General features: G+C 33.0%; 1 protein-coding gene across 1 annotated transcript; it reads left to right on the top strand.

Moving 5' to 3' along the window:
• The first annotated feature begins 335 nt into the window (after positions 1 to 335).
• On the top strand, positions 336 to 20,098 carry LOC117105177 (COP1-interactive protein 1-like). Its single transcript, XM_033246247.1, has 28 exons — positions 336 to 845; positions 1,485 to 1,575; positions 2,093 to 2,301; positions 3,188 to 3,304; positions 4,507 to 4,656; positions 5,248 to 5,376; positions 5,920 to 6,141; positions 6,911 to 7,096; positions 7,388 to 7,476; positions 7,831 to 7,991; positions 8,368 to 8,594; positions 8,705 to 8,911; positions 9,434 to 9,580; positions 9,958 to 10,322; positions 10,542 to 10,653; positions 11,032 to 11,190; positions 11,352 to 11,492; positions 12,314 to 12,464; positions 12,792 to 13,053; positions 14,224 to 14,335; positions 14,910 to 15,068; positions 15,902 to 16,042; positions 16,513 to 16,663; positions 17,006 to 17,267; positions 17,595 to 17,850; positions 18,603 to 18,806; positions 19,384 to 19,563; positions 19,902 to 20,098. Exons 1-28 carry the CDS (start codon positions 360 to 362, stop codon positions 19,998 to 20,000), a joined length of 5,175 nt encoding a protein of 1,724 aa, XP_033102138.1. The 5' UTR covers positions 336 to 359; the 3' UTR covers positions 20,001 to 20,098.
• Positions 20,099 to 20,332: the final 234 nt, after the last annotated feature.

Here is a 20,332-nt window from a genome sequence, read left to right on the forward strand (position 1 = left end):
CAAGAGAAAACACAATTGAAATGTCAGGTGTAGGTTCCTTTGATAGTTTCACATCACCATCTGTGCATGTGACCGTAACTCAACCAGATCAGCCAGAAACTATGTTGGATCATTGCACACCATCGAAACTGATGCAGAAGAAGAAAGATAGAGAAGTTGGAGAACTCATCTCTGGTGTTGGCTCTTTCTCAAGCTATACTACTCCCTCCAAATTAATGGCTAAACTATTTCTTGAAACCTCAGCAGAAAACTTGACTGGTTCCACACCATCAGTACTAATGAAAAAGAGAGCTGATCGAGAGGCAAATGAGAAGTTGACAGGAGTTGGATCTTTTCAAAGTTTCACCTCACCTTCAGTAATGGTTGCAAATAATTCAGATGCAAGTTCCATGAAAGAAGATATGTCTGTATGTTCACAAGAAAGAATTGCAGATGTTGGTGCCAGAGATACCTCCATGAAATCAGTATTCAGTGCTTCTCTAACAAAATTCATGGTTTCATCAAACGGTGCTGATGTCCCACCATCAGGCCTTACTGAAAAACAGATTACTGCTTTGAGTGAATCATGTCCTAAATCATCAACTGACAGCTCAGATGAAGATGAGTGGGTGATTCTGGAAGAATTGGACAAGCCTCTTACAAAAACTCCTGCTACAGAACAGGTCCAAGATACAGAGAGCAGTAAAAACAATGCTGAGGTGAATTATGAAAAAGAACAACCAGGAGTATCTTTTAGTGTTCCGGAAGCCAGTCAAGTCAGGCATCTTGAAGAGAGTATGAGTGCCCCTGAGACTTGCAGAATCAGAGACTTGGAGAACAGGGTTATTAGCATTGAAACTGTTCAGGTATAATTATTAGGATAAATCTAATATTTAATATCAGAATAGTAATTTTATTTTAAATGATCCTCTGATGTTTAGTGAGGTTGTAATTATAGGATAGAACTTTTAGGATTTTTACAGTACATTTCAACATATATATGAACCATACATTAGGAAATATAATTATTTTTATTCATTATGTTATCAATAAAGATTATTTGAGTACATTTTATGAAGAGAACTTTTCAGACAGTATAAAGCTGCATTTGCATTGGAATCTAATATTTAATATTAGACCGCTTTTTCTGATGTGTCCTTATTCTCACATTACTGATTCGATATTCGGTAGGCTTTCCGATCCAAAAATTTGAACTGGATGTAGATGTAGTGTAAAAGAAATTATTTTAATATTCTTTAATAAAAAAAGAAGCTTTTTGTTCATTGTTCATTCCTATTGATTGAAATATTGATTACCCGCAGTAAAAATATAATTGGATTCATGAAAGAAGCAAAGAAGGCCATAGAATATTAAATTGTATTTTTAAAATAACATCATTATTGTTGGAAACCAATCAACTGTTTACACACAATATTGGTGCATATATTATATGCAACCACCACCAAAGTCAAGTTATACGCTTTCAACCGTTGTTATGATTGCAGAATGAGTCCCTGCTAAACGAACTTCAGGATAGCCTGAGGAGTCTTCATGCAAAGTATACTGCACTGCACAAAAACTACAACCAACTCAAAGGTATAGTAAACCTATTTCATTTTAGACATTCTGTAAGGAAATGAAATGTTTGCATTGCAGTCCCACAGGTACAGTCAGGTTTGGTTGTGAATATAAATGCTACATCACTGCCAATCACTGTATGGATTATTTGGAATGTTTACAATGCGAATTTACCCAAATTTATGATGTGAACGTGTAAGACATTTGCCTTTTTTCTTTTGTTATACTTTTTATTGTAGGCTTTAAAAAAGCAAAACATAGTAATAGCCAATTTTTATTGTTAATTACATTATTAATATTACTACTATCTCAATATTATGATATTAATAATAATACTATATTATACAATATATTATTATATTTGTTTGATATGAAGGCAGATAAACAACAATTCAAAAATGAACTTAATTACAATGAACTTAATTACAATACATTTATTGATAATAAAATATATGAAACAAAACTAAAACAATATATGACACAAAATGTATTGTATTAAAAAAACCTTGATGAATAATTTCTCAATTATGTTCAGTTGAAGCTGAAAATTCAAAGAGTAAATCTAGTCTGACAAGCAGAGAGAATGAAGTCCTCCTGCAACAGCGAGAGGATGAATGCCGTAAGCTACGAGACCAGTTAGATTCTGTCTCACGTAAGGCTAAGCAGAAGAAAGACAAAATGGCGGATGACTTTAACAGGAGGCTACATGAACTGAGGAATGAGATGCATGCTGTTCTGAATGAGGTATCCCATAGTAGTTTATTTAAAATCCTGTTACATTGAGAGTCTTCATTATATTTATAGAGTGCCTGAATCCACTACAAGCAATGTGATATTGACTCAGACTTACTATAATTAATTGGCCGGATAATATTACTGTATCATTACCTTTATGATACCATTACCATTATCACTGTCATTATTGTCATCATCTTATTCATTATTGTTACTGTTTATTATTATTACAGTATTATTATTGTCATCATAATCATTGTTATCATTATCTTAATCATTATTAATTATTATTATTAATTTATTATTATTTTTATTATTATTATTATTATTGTTACCATTATTGTTACTGTATATTATTATTACAGTATCAATAAAGTTGAACTTGCCTAAATTGAACCCAAAATGGCATTGAAAAATTCTTCGACTTAAGATAAAATTTGACTTATAGATTGTTGATTAATGAAAAACACAACAATTTGGCATGTAAAATAAGATCGACTTGGATGATTTGAGTTAGGCAAAGTCAACATAGGCAGTTTAACTGTGTTATCATTATCATTGTCATTATTATCATCATCACTATAATTGTCATCAGTATAAGCACTTTGAGCTAATTTTTTTTTGTAAAAGGAGCTATAGAAATACAATTACCATTACCTTGTGGTTTTCTTTTATAGTATACATGCTGTTCTGACTGCTTTGTTTAAAAAACATGATGTTAATTAATATGTTCAAGTACTTGTAATCCTTAAAATGTTCACAAAACAATTTTGTTATTCATTGTTTTATTGGTAAAAGGGTTTTGGTATTATTATTTACAGTTATATAACCTTTATTTAGTATCAGTAAATGACAATTAATTCTTGGTGTTTTTTTTAATCATTATTTTAACCAGAAAGAAGCTGTTGCAAACCAATTAGAGAAAGCTAGGCAGGACTTGATCGAGATGCAGAAGAGCAATCTGTCAAGCCTGTCTCAGCATGATCTTGTAGATGAGTCATCTGCAATTAAGGTAAACAATTAAAGAAAAAACGGTCAATATTCCAATAAGTTTTAGTGCAGTGCGTATTTGACAGTGTCGCTAATCACAAATTATTGTGTGAAAATGTACTATTTTGCAGTGGTAGTATAACTTAATCTGTAATGAACAGACACAAACTTTCAGTGGGTTATCAAAAGACGTGCGTGCGGCAATGCAATCACTGTGATCAGCTAAACAAGGCCTAGCTTGGTTAGAATGATGCGAAACATCAAAGGATGTCCTGTTGATACTCTGAAGCACTGTGACAATTCCTCACCGTTGTCGAAAAAAAAAAACAAACTAGGCTTATCCTGCTTAAATCATGATGTTTACTAATAATTCCACACTTGCTGCATGTATATAGATTTATACCAAGATTTGCTGCAAGAAAGGTACCGCTATGCCTAGGTAAGTTAGGGAAATCTAATCTTTACATCTAGCCCTAACCAAGCTAGGCCTTGTTTAACTGATCACAGTGATGCAACGCTACACGCATGTCTTTTGATAACCAACAGAAAGTTTGTGTCTGTTCATGAAACAAAAAATCCATTTTTCTTGGTTTGTGTGTTATGGCTAATTAGTCTAATTAACTAAATATTATAGTTTCACTCTTAAAAACTAACTGAAATGTAGAGTTTGATGTACATAACCCAAATGTCAAAGAAAAAAAAATTTGAAAAATTGTGAATTTTTAGGTTTTTGTCTCTTTGTGATGTCAGTGACAAATTGTTCAAAATCGAACAGTGCTTATTCAAGAGCAGCACACTGCATAAAACAGTCGCCTAACAGAACATTTACACTTACACATAATAATAATAGATATCTAATTTCAAGTTTGTGTAAACTAATACATTCATTATTTGCAGTCTATAAAATCAATGTTTGCAGGTGTGTGTCATTTAAGTAAATAAAGTTGTGTTGCATACATAAAGAGTTCAGAATGTTTACATTATTGTTGATGAATTCATGTTTGAAATGAATTACAATAGGAGTTTGACAGATCCAACTATTCTAAGTAAATAACATAATAAATTTAGGAAATTGCTGATATTAAATTATTTTCTTACAGTATATAGGGTATGTGCTGTTCTTTGGTTATTTCACTTTTACAAGCAAAATATGTACTGTATTGTTATCTTGATAAACAGAATCAATATGTAAGATATATTATTATGCTTTATATTGATGGAAAGGATCAATTAGAAAAGACTAAGAAAGCCCTGGTAGAGATGTCAGTAAAACTGCGAGAAGTTTGCGAGCAAGCTGATGCTGAGAAGAGGGAGCATAATTGCCGTTTGAAACAACTAGCTGACCAATCAACACCTTCATCACTTTTACCAGGGGTAAGCTGAATTCCATCTTGGGAGGTGGTAGGAAAGTGGTACATATTCATAAATTTACATTATAATTGTCAGAGGTGTAATTTTGCCCTACCTGACATTGAAATGTACTGAATACTCTGTACATTTGAAAACAATTGCGAAAAAAATCGTAAGTTCTCGGTTGGGACTCGAACCCACGATCTCCAGATCACTAGCCTGGCATCATACCTCTAGACCACCGAGCTTGTGCCTGATGGCCAGGGTTGAATTCGAGTCCAAACAAGCAGCGGGTACTGCAGTGTTAATAGTAATTGTTATTGTCGTGATGGAATAGACAATAACTGGATTTACATCAGGAGAAACATGTATAGGTGTAATTTTGCCCTACCTACATTTACCTATATTTGTCATTATTTAAAATTCATGTAGAAGTGAAAACAATTTTTTATTTCAGGAGTTATTTGCAGAGAAATACATACTGTATTGTTTTCATTTCAGTTTTTTTCTCCATTAACTATCTCTTTTGTGTTTTCACTTATTTATTCCAAAACTACTAATAATTAAATTTAACTTTTTTACCTGTTTTACCATGCAAACCCACACCATTAGCAGGTGAGCAATGGGTCACTTGGGGAGCAGGTAGAATTCTTAGAACGGAAGTTGAAAGAAACATGGGATGACCATGCCTTGCAGTTGACAACTGTTGAACAGAAACTACTGCGAGACAACTCAAAGTTTAGGGTGAGGCTATTGGTGTCGTCACTGTACTGTACATACACAAAAGATGAAGGTTGTCTTTCCATGTGGTGCTAAAAATGAAATATCAAATTAATTTTATTTTATAAAATTAATCAAAAAGTGTTTTTTTTTTAAATTTCTGATTTAAAAATCCATGGTTATCGACAGTTCAAGAGTGAGTCATTGTTAAAAAATATAGATTAAAAATATTATGTACTGTATAAATTTATTTTTTTGATATACAATTATACATATAAAATCATCTACTCAGGAAGAAACTGATTTAAAAGAAAATTATGAATATCTACATAATATCATGGTCGCATCAGCCAGTCAGTGGATCAGGTTTAATTGAAAATTATATCACCAAAGTTAAAAGAAATTTGACAAAAAATGTTTAAAATCTTAAACATTTTTAGAAGATGTCTTCTGTTTAATGAGTATGTTATGGTAAATTTGCTGTGCTGTATTCAAAAAGATATCGAACAAATTCAATTTTTTATTTTAATAAGTTATTAAAATATTTTAAACTACTTCCTTGTGTAGGCAAAACATAGTGAATTCCAACTGAAATATGAAAAGCAGAAAGAGAAAACAAAAACAGGTTATGACAAGATAAAACATCTGAGGCAATTAGTGAGCAGCCTTCAGGCCTTCAAGCAAGGTGGACATAGCAATCACATGACCAAAACTAATGGAATAGTACAGCAAAGATTTGATAGTGTGAGAGCCAGTGATTGGTTGAAAATCTGGACCAACCCAATAAAGGTTGGCAGTACATCTGCTGTTACATCCTCTGTTGTGTTTGGTAGCAAGTCTGGTTCAGTGGGGTTTTTTTTCATGCTTAGGCCTACTGTGATCTGTGTTGCTTGCATGAAAATGTCTTCTTGTTTATTTCCAAAGATTTCATATGTTTTACTGGTATCTAGCTTTGTCTATATTACATGATTTCTGATGCATTTTTTTTTATAAACTACGTAGTTTGAACTGTATGGTTCAAAGCTCATGCCTCATTTTGTTTGTCCATAAAAATTGGACAATTGGTTAATATTTGTAATTAATGTAACATGTTTCTCTATTGTTAGACTTTACCTGGCTGTTTAAAATTAATGTTTTTTTGTGTTAATATGTGGTTATATCCATGTTTTCATCCTATTGTGTTATTATATTTTGAAATAAATAATGGCTTTTGCCAAATTTCTATGCAATGTTAACCCTCCATTTTACCTTGGAATTGACATTGAAATGAATTAATAGGATAATGCACAGCCCTTGGGTCTTAAAAATACATTTGCAGACAGTTGTAGTTCAGGTTTAGGCTTGATTGAGGGTAGTAATGTGAAGTGCATATAAGCACAACTTATTTTCATAATTATTTTATACTTCCAGAATATAATAACTTGGCTGGTGGATGTTAAAGCATAGTAGTCAGGATGTCTCGGATTTGAATCCCAATAATTATACAAAGTGTGTAGGTGTTGGCATTACTTCAAACAAAATTAAATTTAATCCCAGATTATGTTTTGTTTAAATCTAGCGAGAGAGACAACTGCAGCAAATATTCCACGAGGTGCAGGCTACAGATGGTGGACCGGATGGTGGGGTCAAGGACCATGTATTTTTCCAAAAGGTTATCCTTTTCATTTGGAATCAAAGAAATGAGAGCAGACAAAAACTGATGGGGTTCCAACAGAAAATGGAACAGCTAGATGGAGAAAAACAGGTACTAATGCTAGAAATCAACCAAAATCATCAACCAAAAATCGATCATTGAATGCATAATAAATCCATGAGTAGTAATCTATATTCAAAAAGTCATTCTTGATGGTAAAATGTGTTTCAAAAGCCAAAAAATACCATTTAAAAAAAATATTATTGTCTTTAGGTAATACTACTGTATAGTGATCAGAAAAATGTTGTTTAACCAAATATTATAATGAGGAAATGCATATTTTCCTAGGAAATGTCAATTTTCAGATGGAATAAAATAAAAATTATTATATTTAAAATAAAGGTTTCAGATAGGCTGGAGTTGGAAGCTTTGCAAGAACAACTGAGTAGTGCCATCACTGAAAACTCTACAATGGAAACCTCTTATAACCAGTAAGTAAATACAAAGTAAATATTAAGAAAATAAAACTATAAATATGTATCATTGTAAATTTGTGGGAATTTTGTTCCCGTTGGTTCACTAAAATGTGGAATATAAATATTTTGATTGTTATAATGTATGTATTTCTAGTTTTTCATATTTCTTTAAATTTTTTTATTATAGTATTCACCTTTTGCGGAAATATTACAAATGATGGAATATGTCATCAACATCGATATGTCGATTAATATTCCATCAGTTAAGTTATGATTGATGGATGAGTTCCAATACCTGATAAGCAATATAGGTCAGCAATGTAGGCCAAGAGTCCACATCTTTTTATTGTTCTTATTTTCACTTTGCAGAACTATTGATCAGCTTGTCAGTGAGAACAAAGAACTGCAAGTGAAAATAAAACACCTGGAGAAGACCATCTCAGCACTTCATCACGACAATAACTTGTGGAGGTTGGAGATGGACAAAATAAGGTCTAAGGATCAATCACTTGTCATCGACAAGAAAACAGGTGACACAGAAATTTACTTAAAAACATAACTTTCTAGGAATTGATGAAACAGTAATAAATATATATCTTAATGGTTGCATGTACAGTACACATTAGTGAGCGTGAGTTTGCAAGAGAGAAGTTGAATGGATGCCTGAGAGCATACAGATGTAAGTTGTAATCATGCATCACAACCAATCAAAATGAGTAGCTTATGATGTTTAATTTTTATCTTTTTTTATGTTTCATATAAAGTAATTTTGCAATAAATCTTGTTTTGCCAGGTCAACTTCTAAATTAATACAAGAGACTCATTGTTACATCAATGTTTCATTTAAGCTGTATATTTCATTGCCACTCAAATTGGTTTTAAACAACTATTTTTTGGGATTAAAAGATTTGTCTGATTCAAGAGTCATGACCCTAAAAGCTGAGGTAGAGTGTGTCCGTCAACACTGCAGTCTGTTAAAAGCTGAGGTTAGCAGCACCAAGAAACGTAATGAAAATCTTACTGCGAGGTTGACCCAGATGGAGGAAGAGGGACAGCAGTATTTGGAACAGCTTAAAGGCAAGCAACAGCAAACAGATCGTCTTGAAATTACAATTAAAACCCTGGAAAAGCAGGTAGATAATTTGAAATATGTTTTTCTGATTTTAAACTTATTATTGTTAAAACGTATTATTGTGAGACTAAATTACATAAAAATTAACAAGTGGTTTGATTTCTATGGTAGATGGATAGGGCAAATGATGAACTTGAAAAAGGTCGCACTTCTTTAACTAGTCTTGTTGCTAAGAAGCAAGTAGCTGACACAAGAATTAAAGAATTGGAGAAAAAACTGAAGGAGGTCATACAGGATAACGAACAGCTATTGCTAGACAATTCACAGCTTCCAATTATTGAAGAGGTCATCACAAAAACTGAGGTCAGAAATCTTGAGGTAAGATTATAATTACTTATATTTCATCATCATCACTACCATCATAATCATCATCACAATTATCATTAATATTATCGTCATCCTCACCACCATCACCACTACAACATATCGTCATCATCATATCTTCTTTATCATCGTCATTTTGGCATTATCATCCACTTCTACATCATCACCATATGAGGCTTGCCTTCCAAAACCTGTGTAATGTCGATAATTGTTAAACTGAGTAAGTAGCATAAGAATGTGGCAGTGTTGTATACGTTAGTACAGAAAACCCGTAATAATTTTTACTCATAGCTTTGGCAATAGTAAGTCGATTCCATCATCACCCATCATTTTAAATTTTACAATGTGGAGAATAAGAATATATTAAAAAGTCAAATTTCCTTTTTGGTCACTGATGTTGGTTTTCGGATGGCAAGCCTTTGTATATTCTAAGATATCACATAATCATTGTCATTACCTAAACTTTCTACCAATTTAATATCTCATTCGACACTATTATTTGTTTTTGTGTCCTAGCAACAAAATACTAATGATAGAGTTGAGCACTTACAGAATGATATATTTGAACGTGAAAGAGAGATTACAATGTTGGAAATTGAGTTGAAGTCAGCAAGAGAGCAAGTAGATGTACTCCAGAAACAGATCAAGAACCAACCAAAAAAGGTTAGTCACAATGATATCTTTAACATAGTAAGTTAAATCATCTGATTACATCATCAACATTGTCATTATCATCAATATCACTATCACTCACTATCCGATCATCAATATTATATTACCACCAGCAGCATTATATTAAGCATCAGTATCATTAGCATCATTACCACCATTAACATTGTTGACAGGACTTCACATATGTGTGAATGGGAAAATGAATTAAAATGAAAGGTAATAATTCACACAACACTACTTTGTAAGTCTTCTGATGAGGGTGATCATCAATACCATCTTAACCATCATCATTGGATGACTCCCTAAGTTGGTATTTGAAACATACTGGCTAACTTATTTGTAAATACTAAACTCTCTACCCCTTAAAGGTAGTACCAGAATGGATGAATCATGAAGCCTGGCATGATATGATTTCTGAGAAACAGAAACTTAAAAATGAGCTAATAGAAATCAAGGAGAAGATGCTGTGGGATAACAAAGAACTGACAGAACTACGGCAGGAGCATGGGGAGGTTCAGAGCAAGCTGGGATTGGCGGTTCAAAAATCCGAGATGGAAGGTCTGAAGAAGAAACTTCAGCTGGAAGAAGAGAAGATGATGCTTCGAATGGATGTGGATGGGAAGTTGAGGTCGGCATCTATCAAAGAGAAGGAATTGAAACAGGAACTTGATGAGCAGAAGAAGATGGTAATCGAGTGCCAGATGAAGATTAATAGAATCCAGAATGAACTCAGGTATTTATTAAAATATATAAATAAAATTAATTAAATATAGTGGTGATGACATTTGAAAACAATAATTTGATGATAATTTCAATTCCATTTAAATATAAATCCAATTTCGTTGGTTATATTTGTTTTCTCAAACTAATGTTTTAAAACCTATGGAAATGATTTACCTACTGAACATTGTTTCATGATATTTGTTACATTATTATATAAATTGCCATTTAGATTAAAAGAGAATGAAGCAAACAGTCTTAACCAAGAATTAGCAATTATGTTGAATGAAAATGTACTGATGAAGAGAACATTAGAAACAGTAACAACTGAAAATAGCAATAAGGTAAAAAAATACACAATTTACACAAGGAAAATGAGATTTAGATATCTGTTACTTTAGATTGCAGGTCATAGTAACCAAAACTTAAATATATAATAGAAGACAACAAAAAGATATAGTTAAAATCAAAGAATGTTCATTAAATACTAAATAACATATTGTGAAACCTTTTTTGGGGATGAAAAGAAATTCAGAAAATAAATGAGACGATAATTAACGGTTGCCATGATGACATTAAATTTAGGCTATTGGCCAACTTGTAAATGATGCATAGTATATCAATATTTGCCCAGGTAATTTATACTCCTAAACGAGTAAGAACTTCATACTGATATAACACTAGAACATGATCACTCTATAACATATTGCTTTATGCAACAGCTTATGGAGGTAGGGGCTTTAACAACACAACTGCAGGAAGAGAAAGGAAAGAATGAGAAAACTAGGCATGAATTAGAGCACATGTTGTGCCTAGTTAGCAAGGATAGTGGATTGCTAGGCCATGACAGACCCAATGAATTAGGCACTATTACAACCAAGGTAGGCTACCACCAAAAAGTAAGTCTCGGTAGTCAATTCATAACAAATTAAATTTTAATTCATAACTTTATAATACATGTGAGTTTAGGACCTATACTAAATGTTTAGGGTTGAGACATTTTCATTTCCTCACCTCTTTCCCTCTGCCATTCCTGATATAGCCAACAACAGATGGTACTACTATAGAAGAGTTGATGATAAAACTGACACAGGCTAGAATTGAAAGTGGTGAGATTAAACACAAACTGCAGACAGCCGAGAAAAAATTCCACCTTGAGGAGACCATGAATAGGTCTATGAGGGTGAGTATGAATCTTCAAATACAATTATTTATATGTTTTTACAATGTATTACAAAAAATTATTAAATTATCATCACCATCAATATCATCATTGCATCGTTATTACCACACCTTCATTATCACCACTAAAACCATTCGCCATTACCAACACTATACACCCATTGTCATTACCACCACTACAATCATTATCATCATTCAACATCATCACCATCATCATTCTCTACCACCATCATTATCATTCATTAGCACCAGCACTGACATCATTGCAATTATCATCATACAGTAACTATCACTGACACCACAATCAACCATTAATATCATCCTTGCCTACTACCAATAGTTATATCAATATTGCTGCACCTCTGTGGCCATATCAACAACTTATTAATTGTAATATACTACATAATTAGTTACAGTCAGTGGCGTGTATAGGGGTACCTCCCCCCACCCCCATCATCTTTCACCCTAGTAGTTAAAAATCCTCTCAAATCACATTATTTTGCAAGCTAGCTCCCCTCACCTAATGATTGAGCCCCGCACTTCACCTTTACATTCCCTCCAGCAGCCCTCTCATTTTAAGACTCCTACCTGTAGTTACTGTACGCCACTGCATACAGTAGCTATAGATTTACTACATAATGTGTGGTGGAGCTGTGGTCTGCTGGTTAGGATGCTTGCCTTCCATTCTCAGAATCAAATTACATGACACAACTAAAAACAACTCACAAAGTCTATAACTAACGAGTCAGTCACCGTTGGATGAGTACAAAATGCATTAAAAGTGCATTGCTATTAGAGTCAGTTTTCATTGATGTTCTTTAGGAGCAACATGAAAAGTCCAGCATGGAAAAGAACAGTATGGAGAGAACACTAGATTTATTGCAAGTAGAGAAGTTAAAATGGTTGGACACAGAATCGCAGCTGAACAAACAAATTGATAAACTATGCAAGGAACGAGAAAAATATATGCAAGGTACAAACAAACCAATTTGCAAACTTGTATTAATGTTTTTCTATTGTGTAATAATAATAGCAAAAGCAACAGCAGAAAATCAGAAAAATCATAATAGTGATAGTAATTTAGTAATTATAATCATCGTAATAATAATGTATTGTAGTTATTTCATATTGTTGAGTTAAAATTTTCTAAAGAGTTTAGTGTAACATGGAAAGGGTGTACTAATATAGATAGATGGTACACAAATGCTGTATTATATTTATTACTATTTGTATTATTGTTATGCTTTGCATGACCCCAACAAACTATTGATATTATCCATTAACTTTTCTTTCAAATCAGAGCTCCTCCAAGCAAAGAAAAATGCTGAAAAACAAAGAAATTTATTCCTTGAGGCTACAAAGAAGCAGAAGGAAACTGCCGAGAAGTACGAATACCAGTTGAATGACACTAGCAAGCAATGGAATGAAGAAAAGAAGGACTTGGAAGAGCAAAAGGATCAACTGAAGGAAGAGACACAATCAATGAAAGAAAATATAGCAGAGAAGGAAGGAAGACTAAAAGCATCAGAAGAAACAATTAAACAACTTAATGAAGATAGAAGGTATGATGAATCTACAATGTAGTTAAAACACCATTTTTTAAGGGTCCCAGTAATGAGGGTAAAATATTTGATTGGGAAGACAAAGATTTAAATCATTTTTCATCCTTAGAGCAAATTTTAGTAGCATGGACACAATGCTCTAATATACTACTGTTTTCTTTTGCATTGTTCTGTGCATTTAAATTTGCTATTTTTAATTGGAGCAAAGGATTGTGATTGACCTTTATGCCAAGTATTGAATAAAAAAAAAAATGAAAATAAAAATTATCACCAAATTGTCTATGTACAGTGGAATCAGAAAGTTATAGCCTAATATAAAATGTTAAATTTTATAAGGGATGGGTTTGCCACGTCAAAATAGGTCCAGACCAAAAAATGTTTAGCGGACCGATTTTGGCGGCCAAAATCTGTCCGCCGGACTACTAAAATCGTTCCTCCGGGTTGATTTTAGCCGCTAAAACCGGTCCCTCTAGGATGAAATTGGTCCAAGTCGGCCTAGCCAATTCACTTGTAACTCCTCTGCTGCTTGTAGGGTATGATTGTTTCTCCCTTGGAGTGGAGGAAAGTAAGCGGACATGCTTGGCTAGGTTTGGGCTTAAAATGAAATACAAGACTTATTTATTAGTTTTAAATATTCCAGATTATTCTGTGTGGTATTATTACATGAAATAAAGGGGTCAGAATTCTTTGAATTGAATGCATGTAGGTGTACTTCGTCACTGTGTTAAGCACACACAACCAAAACAAAAAAAAAGGTAATAAAATAAACTAAAGCGGACCAAAACGATTTAATACTACAACGTTTAACTTCTTTTCATACTTTTACACCAAAGGGTTTACTGGGCGCGAAGCTTTACTTAATTTCACCTATGATTTCACACATAACGAATGAAAACAGTATCATATAATGAGAGATAAGATATTTATCTATCATTTGATTTTAAAAAAAAATTATAAACGACGTTATGAAAATACAAGTTATAAATACTAAATAGACGCCGGACTGATTTTGGCTTATATGGACTACATTTGGCAGGTAATTTTTCCTGACAGGCCAATTAACACTGCTACAGTGATTCAGTATACTTTGATGGTATCCTTATTTTTTTTAGATACTTCCATAAATTTAAAAAAAAAAAATAAACTTAATTACTTTTTTTGGCCATTTAGAGCAAAGGAGATTGAAGCAAGCAGTCTAAATCAAGAATTATCAATTCTGTTGAATGAAAATGCCTTGATGAAAAAAACAATAGACACAATAACAACAGAAAACAGCAAAAAGGTAAAAATACACAATACATAATATATAAAAAAATATTTTAAGAAAATTTAAATTTAGATATTAGTAAGCATAGATTTCAGATTCTAGTATTCAAAATTTAATATAATTATAGTGAAAAAAAAAAGATAAAATTATAAAGGACAAACTATGAGCAATATATTTCCTCTTGTTTTTAACTAGTCACTTCAGTCTGGATACTGTATTCATGTAGAAATGTGGAAATGCAAGTAATAAACTAGGCCCGTAACTAATCAAGAATAACTATGGAGTCAGAAGTCCATGGGAGGCATAAGCCTTTGTTGGGGTTTATGGGTAGACCTCTGGTGGGGGTAGGGGACAAATCCTCCAGGAGTTGAAGTATTCTAGAGCATGAGAACAGTTAATTACATCATGATATTGATGTTATTTGATACACAAAGGGTGGTTTGGTTTGACTGAGGGGATCAATGAAAAAAGGGGTTTGGGTTTGACTGAAGCAGAGATACGCCCCAAGTTACAAATGAAATCATTATGATGACACTGTGGCAGCAGGCTAAAACATTATCATTCTATGACATATTGCTTTATGCAACAGTTTATGGAAGTAGGTGCGTTAACAACACAACTGCAGCAGGAAAAAGGCAAAAATGAGAAAACTAGGCATGAATTAGAGCACATGTTGTGCCTAGTTAGCAAGGATAGTGGATTGCTAGGCCATGACAGACCCAATGAATTAGGCGCCATCACAGCCAAGGTAGGCACCCACCATAAATATTACCATTTAGTGTTGCTTGTTGGAATGCATTAATTATTTTGCAGTTTATATAGTAACTACCTCGCAGAGAATACAAAGTAGGCGACATGCAATTAGAGCTCATTATAATAATAATTTCATCTGGTTTCTATTATTTATGAAAATTAGAATACAATTTGAGATATTCCATGAAAACTATTTTATAGGAGTACATAGTATGAGGATAAATAGGAATTTAACAAAGTCCTTTGTAAATTTACAAAATTTATATTTTATGGGATTTATCAGAATATACTTTAAAAGCCAACTCAGACAGCATCATATGACGCAGACCGATGCGATTCATCGTCGGGGACAGTCTTAAGCTGTCGTGAGAAATATTAAACATGTTTAATATTCTATGACGCGACTGCCCCCAACGCCAACCATTTCACGTCTGCATTTAACTGACACAGACCCGACGTGAAAACAAATCGCTTCGAGCTGCGTCGTACGACATGGTCTTGGTTGGCCTTTACGAAAACCAGTACTGTATTGCCAAAAGGATTAAGAGAAGTTGATGTTGATGGGTAACATTCATATAGGTTTCAATGCACTGTTAAGGTGGCATTAACCTGCAATGTAACTATATACCATACACTTGCGCATTAGGCAACCTGCTGTGTTTCAATCGTAATTTGCTATTTTAAGCCTCGTCTTATACGCGAGTATATACGGTAAAAGGCACTGAAAATGATTGAGTGCCGATTTTCAGCTTCGATTGAATGTTAGTTTACTGACATTTTGGTTTCTTAACTCTTTTCTTACTCTTTGCCTGTCTCCACATTTAATAGGCAATAACAGACGTTACTACTAGAGAGGAGTTGATGATAAAACTGACCGAGGCTAGAATTGAAAGTGCTGAGATTAAACACAAACTACAGACAGCTGAGAAGAACTTTCACCTGGAGAAGACAATGAATAAATCTCTGAGGGTGAGTAGGAAAATAATGTAATATTTTAATAAATTTTTAATTATTTTTGTTTATTATTCAATTGAATAAACCCTCACAGTGTCTATAATTATAAAGATTATATTATTATGCCCTATGCATTTTGGTTGGTTACTGTATAAATGGTAACCACAGGGCAAAAGTAATGTATCAAATTTATTAATTAAGCTTGAAAATGTATAAAGTATCTCCTTGGTAAATAATATATTTTGAAAAAAAAAATAAAAATAAAATAAACCAACCCTTTTTTTTGGTTTATCATTACCATGATTACCATCAGTTTGACCACCACCGCCATCATCATAATTAATATTTATCAGTTGTACATTATGGTCACACCGAAGGTCCAACAGTACCTTTAATATAGAATACATACTGTAGTAATAATACAAACGACATAAGTATTTGTTTCTATAGATAGCTATTAGATTCATTATGTTTGAACTCTTTAGGAGCAGCATGAAAGGTCAAGTAATGAGAAGAGCAACATGGAGAAAGCATTAGATACACTGCAAGTAGAGAAAATGAAATGGTTGGAAACAGAAACACAGCTGAACCAGCAAATTGATAAACTATGTAAAGAGCGAGAACAATATATGAAAGGTACTAATTCCAATCAACCAAACATCTAAAAATGTTCAAATTGAATATTTTGTATTGTATTATCATTACTGTACTACTACTACCAGTGACTACAAGCACCACTACCACTAATAATAATACAGTAATACAAAATAAATGATAACAATTATAGTACTAAATAATAATTATCTGAAAAAATAATTATAGTAGTAATAATATTGATAATATAATAAAATTAAATGTATTAATTATCACTATACTCATCATTTCATTTTCTTAATTTTACTAAACCTATTATTACTATATAAGTAACAACTGGTATGGAAGTATTATTATTATCCCATAATTTTTCTTTAAAATCAGAGCTACTCCAAACAAAGCAAAATGCAGATCAACAAAGAAATTTATTCCTTGAGGCTGATAAAAAACAGAAGGAAACTGCCAAGAAATATGAATGCCAGTTGACTGACACCAGTAAGAGATGGAATGAGGAAAAGAAAGACTTGGAAGAGCAAAAGGATCGACTAAAGGAAGAGAAACAATCAATGAAAGAAAAAGTAGCAGAAAAGGAAGGAAGGCTGTATGCATTAGAGGAAACAATTAAACAGCTTAATGAAGATAAAAGGTATGATGGGTCTTACCATGTATGTAGTTAAAATGCTATTTTTGATTGGTTCACAGTAGGCCTAATGCTGGTAAATCATTTGAATGGTTGCTTTAATAAGGTTTTAAATGCATGTTTTATTAATTTTCATAACAAACTTTAGTTGCGCATATATAATTGACCTTTGCTAAGCCCTGCCCCATGTGAATATTGTTGTTAAGGTACCAAAAAACAATAGTGTAAATATACGTAAACAACATTGTGAGCTTTCTGGGGCAACACATGTGTTTGTACTTGAATTTCATTAGTAGGAAGAGAGATTTTTTTTTATCAATTCTTCATCTTTAGAGCAAACCTAGAATTGAGGTCCAAATTGGCATCTACCAAGTCTAGATTGAGTGACATGGAAGCAACCATTGAAAAATTGACCCTGGAAAGAGATCGGTATGCTGATGAGACAACGCAGCTTCAACAGTCCTTGAAGAACACAGAGGAGAATAAGACAATGATGGAATCACTGGTAGAAGAGAAAGAAAAAGCATTGTCGGATCAACGTCTTAGCTACTCGGAGAGATTGACAACCATGACAAATCGTTTGCAGAAGGTAATGAATTGCTTATGTCACTGTGAAAATGTCTGCATTCTCATAGCTCATGTTTTCTTCTGTTGACGGCATATGAAGTTATTCAGTCAAGCTAACATAAGCATCTGCTTGTAAATTATATGTATGAAGCATGGATGTATGAGCATGGATTTATAAGAAAACTACAGTGTGCATGGATTTGATCCTTTGCAGAATCATTCAACTTTTTCATAGAATTATACTTTCAAACATGCTGACCTATTGCTTTTTAGCAAAAATTATTGCCTTCCAATACCTGGGTCTTGCTTCAGACTTTGTGAAACACAAGTTCACAATTGGACAACTTCCTCACCAAATATGCTGCACACATGGTCTTCTTACAAATAGCTTGGCGATTATAATTATATATTATGTCATAACACTTTGTGTTTGATGGGTATGGTAAAATAATAAGCTTTGGATGAGAGCTTATAAAATGTATCGTTGCTTACATTGTTATGTGTATACTAATACTTAATGCATATATTAGAATGAAAGTAATATCAGATTCACACGACAGAAATGTACTAAACAAGTTTTACCAAGGATATCCCTGTATGCTCAGTAGATTTTCTGTTGCATAAATCATGTATTAGTCTCCAAAATTTGATCATATATACTCCCCTATGTGAGCATCAAGAATGTCATTTTAAAAGTCTTTTAAAAAAAAAATTATATAATTTACATACTGGATTCACTGTTCTCAAACACTGAAATGCACCTCTTGCATGCAGACCCAGAATTCCCTAGCAACCGTCCGTGAAGGCCTGCAGCAGGCAAGGGATACTAACACTAGCTTAACGAAGGAGAGATCAGACTTACTGGCCAAATTGGACTCCCTGAGGGAAGCCTGGGAGGCTGATAAAATGAAGCTTGCTGTAACGGAAGAACGCTTTACTAACATGGAATCCAAGCAAATGAAAACTATGCTTACGTTGGTATGTATGAGGACTTGAAATGAACTCCTCATCAGAAGAATCAATTCTCAAATTCATTGCATTATATTATGTATTACTTATTTATTTATTTTCGTTATTCTGCATTGTAGCTGTCATATGCAAGCTTGTTTATCTTTAATAACATATTTTAATTTGTAATGTTATCATTTTAAAAGCTTTCTATATGAATACATGGACTATGTGCTCCTCATCATGCCTTAGAGGTTGGTAATCTGCAGGATATTTTTAGTCTTAAGTTGAGAGGGAAGTACAGTAGGGTGAGGGGGAAGAACGCTGTGGGGGACACAGACAAAATTCAATAAGAATGGGGATGGACAGTCACTGCCATTAGAATATTTTAACTCAAATATAATTTCCTATAGCTGAACTGTTACATTATGAAAGGAATATTAACAAATAACATTTTTTTTAAATCTCCAATTATCAAAACTTCCATCAATTAATCAAAATTTTATATTGTCATTTTTAAAGTGGTCCCCTGGATATCAGCTGGCCTACAGGTTGAGCAAGAAGGGTTACCCTCTTGAAGTAAAGTTTTAAAACAATTTTTTTTCAGAATGAAGTACAGGAGAGTAACAAGACACTGAATTCATCACTTCTGGACTTGGACAGCAAACTCAGCATGGAGAAGACAAAAGTAAAGATGTTACTAGAACACGAGTCAGAATTGGAAACTAGGATCAAAAGTTATGACATGAGGTTAAAGATACTGGATGAGCAGGTGAATTATTACAAGGTATGTAGGTGTTAATATAAACTGTCAATCAACTGGCTTGTCAATCAATCTCTCAGCTGAGGAACTTCTAACACATTTTAAATTGTTAATTCTAAAGTTGTATTTTGTTAATTTTTTTCATAAATTTTTTAGGGGTGTTTTGAGTTGAGGAATGAATTTAAAATGGTCAGTCTTTCCAAGTGTATATCTCACTCATTATGGACTACTAACAATACAGCTTTGCATTAATCAACATTTACAGATCCCAAAATACATTAATGAAAAAGTGAACTACATGAATTGAATTCCAACTGTGTTTTTTATCCTTTAAAATCTTGTTTTTTCCTTCTTTAAATCAGAAACGATTGAGCAAGGAAGAATCACGATTACAGCAGGCCCGGGGGGAAATTCTAAAAAACAACAATGAGGCAGCCCATGAAAAACAGAAAAAGATGTAAGAAACTGTAGATGAACACTTATGCATATATTCTTTTTTTCTATTTACAATTTTTAGAGATCTATTCTCACTCTCAAGTTTTATGTGGCAAATACATGTGATTTCCCCATTTATAGGTGTGATACATGACATTGTTATGCCCATATATGGTTTGTTTCACATCCAACAGCAAGCACACTCAATTACAGTGTAAAACAAAAAATGTCTTGAAGGTTTAGAAGATGGAGTTCCTAATGTGTAACAGGACAGGATATGCCATTCATTGTTAGAACCGCGCATGCTCATATCAAGGTTAATTGATGTAAAAACCATACGCACAACAAACGTTTTGGA

The sequence above is a fragment of the Anneissia japonica genome, unplaced genomic scaffold (assembly GCF_011630105.1).
Source record: "Anneissia japonica isolate Jap-2015-1 unplaced genomic scaffold, ASM1163010v1 scaffold287852_len814684_cov197, whole genome shotgun sequence".
NCBI classification, from domain to species: domain Eukaryota; kingdom Metazoa; phylum Echinodermata; class Crinoidea; order Comatulida; family Comatulidae; genus Anneissia; species Anneissia japonica.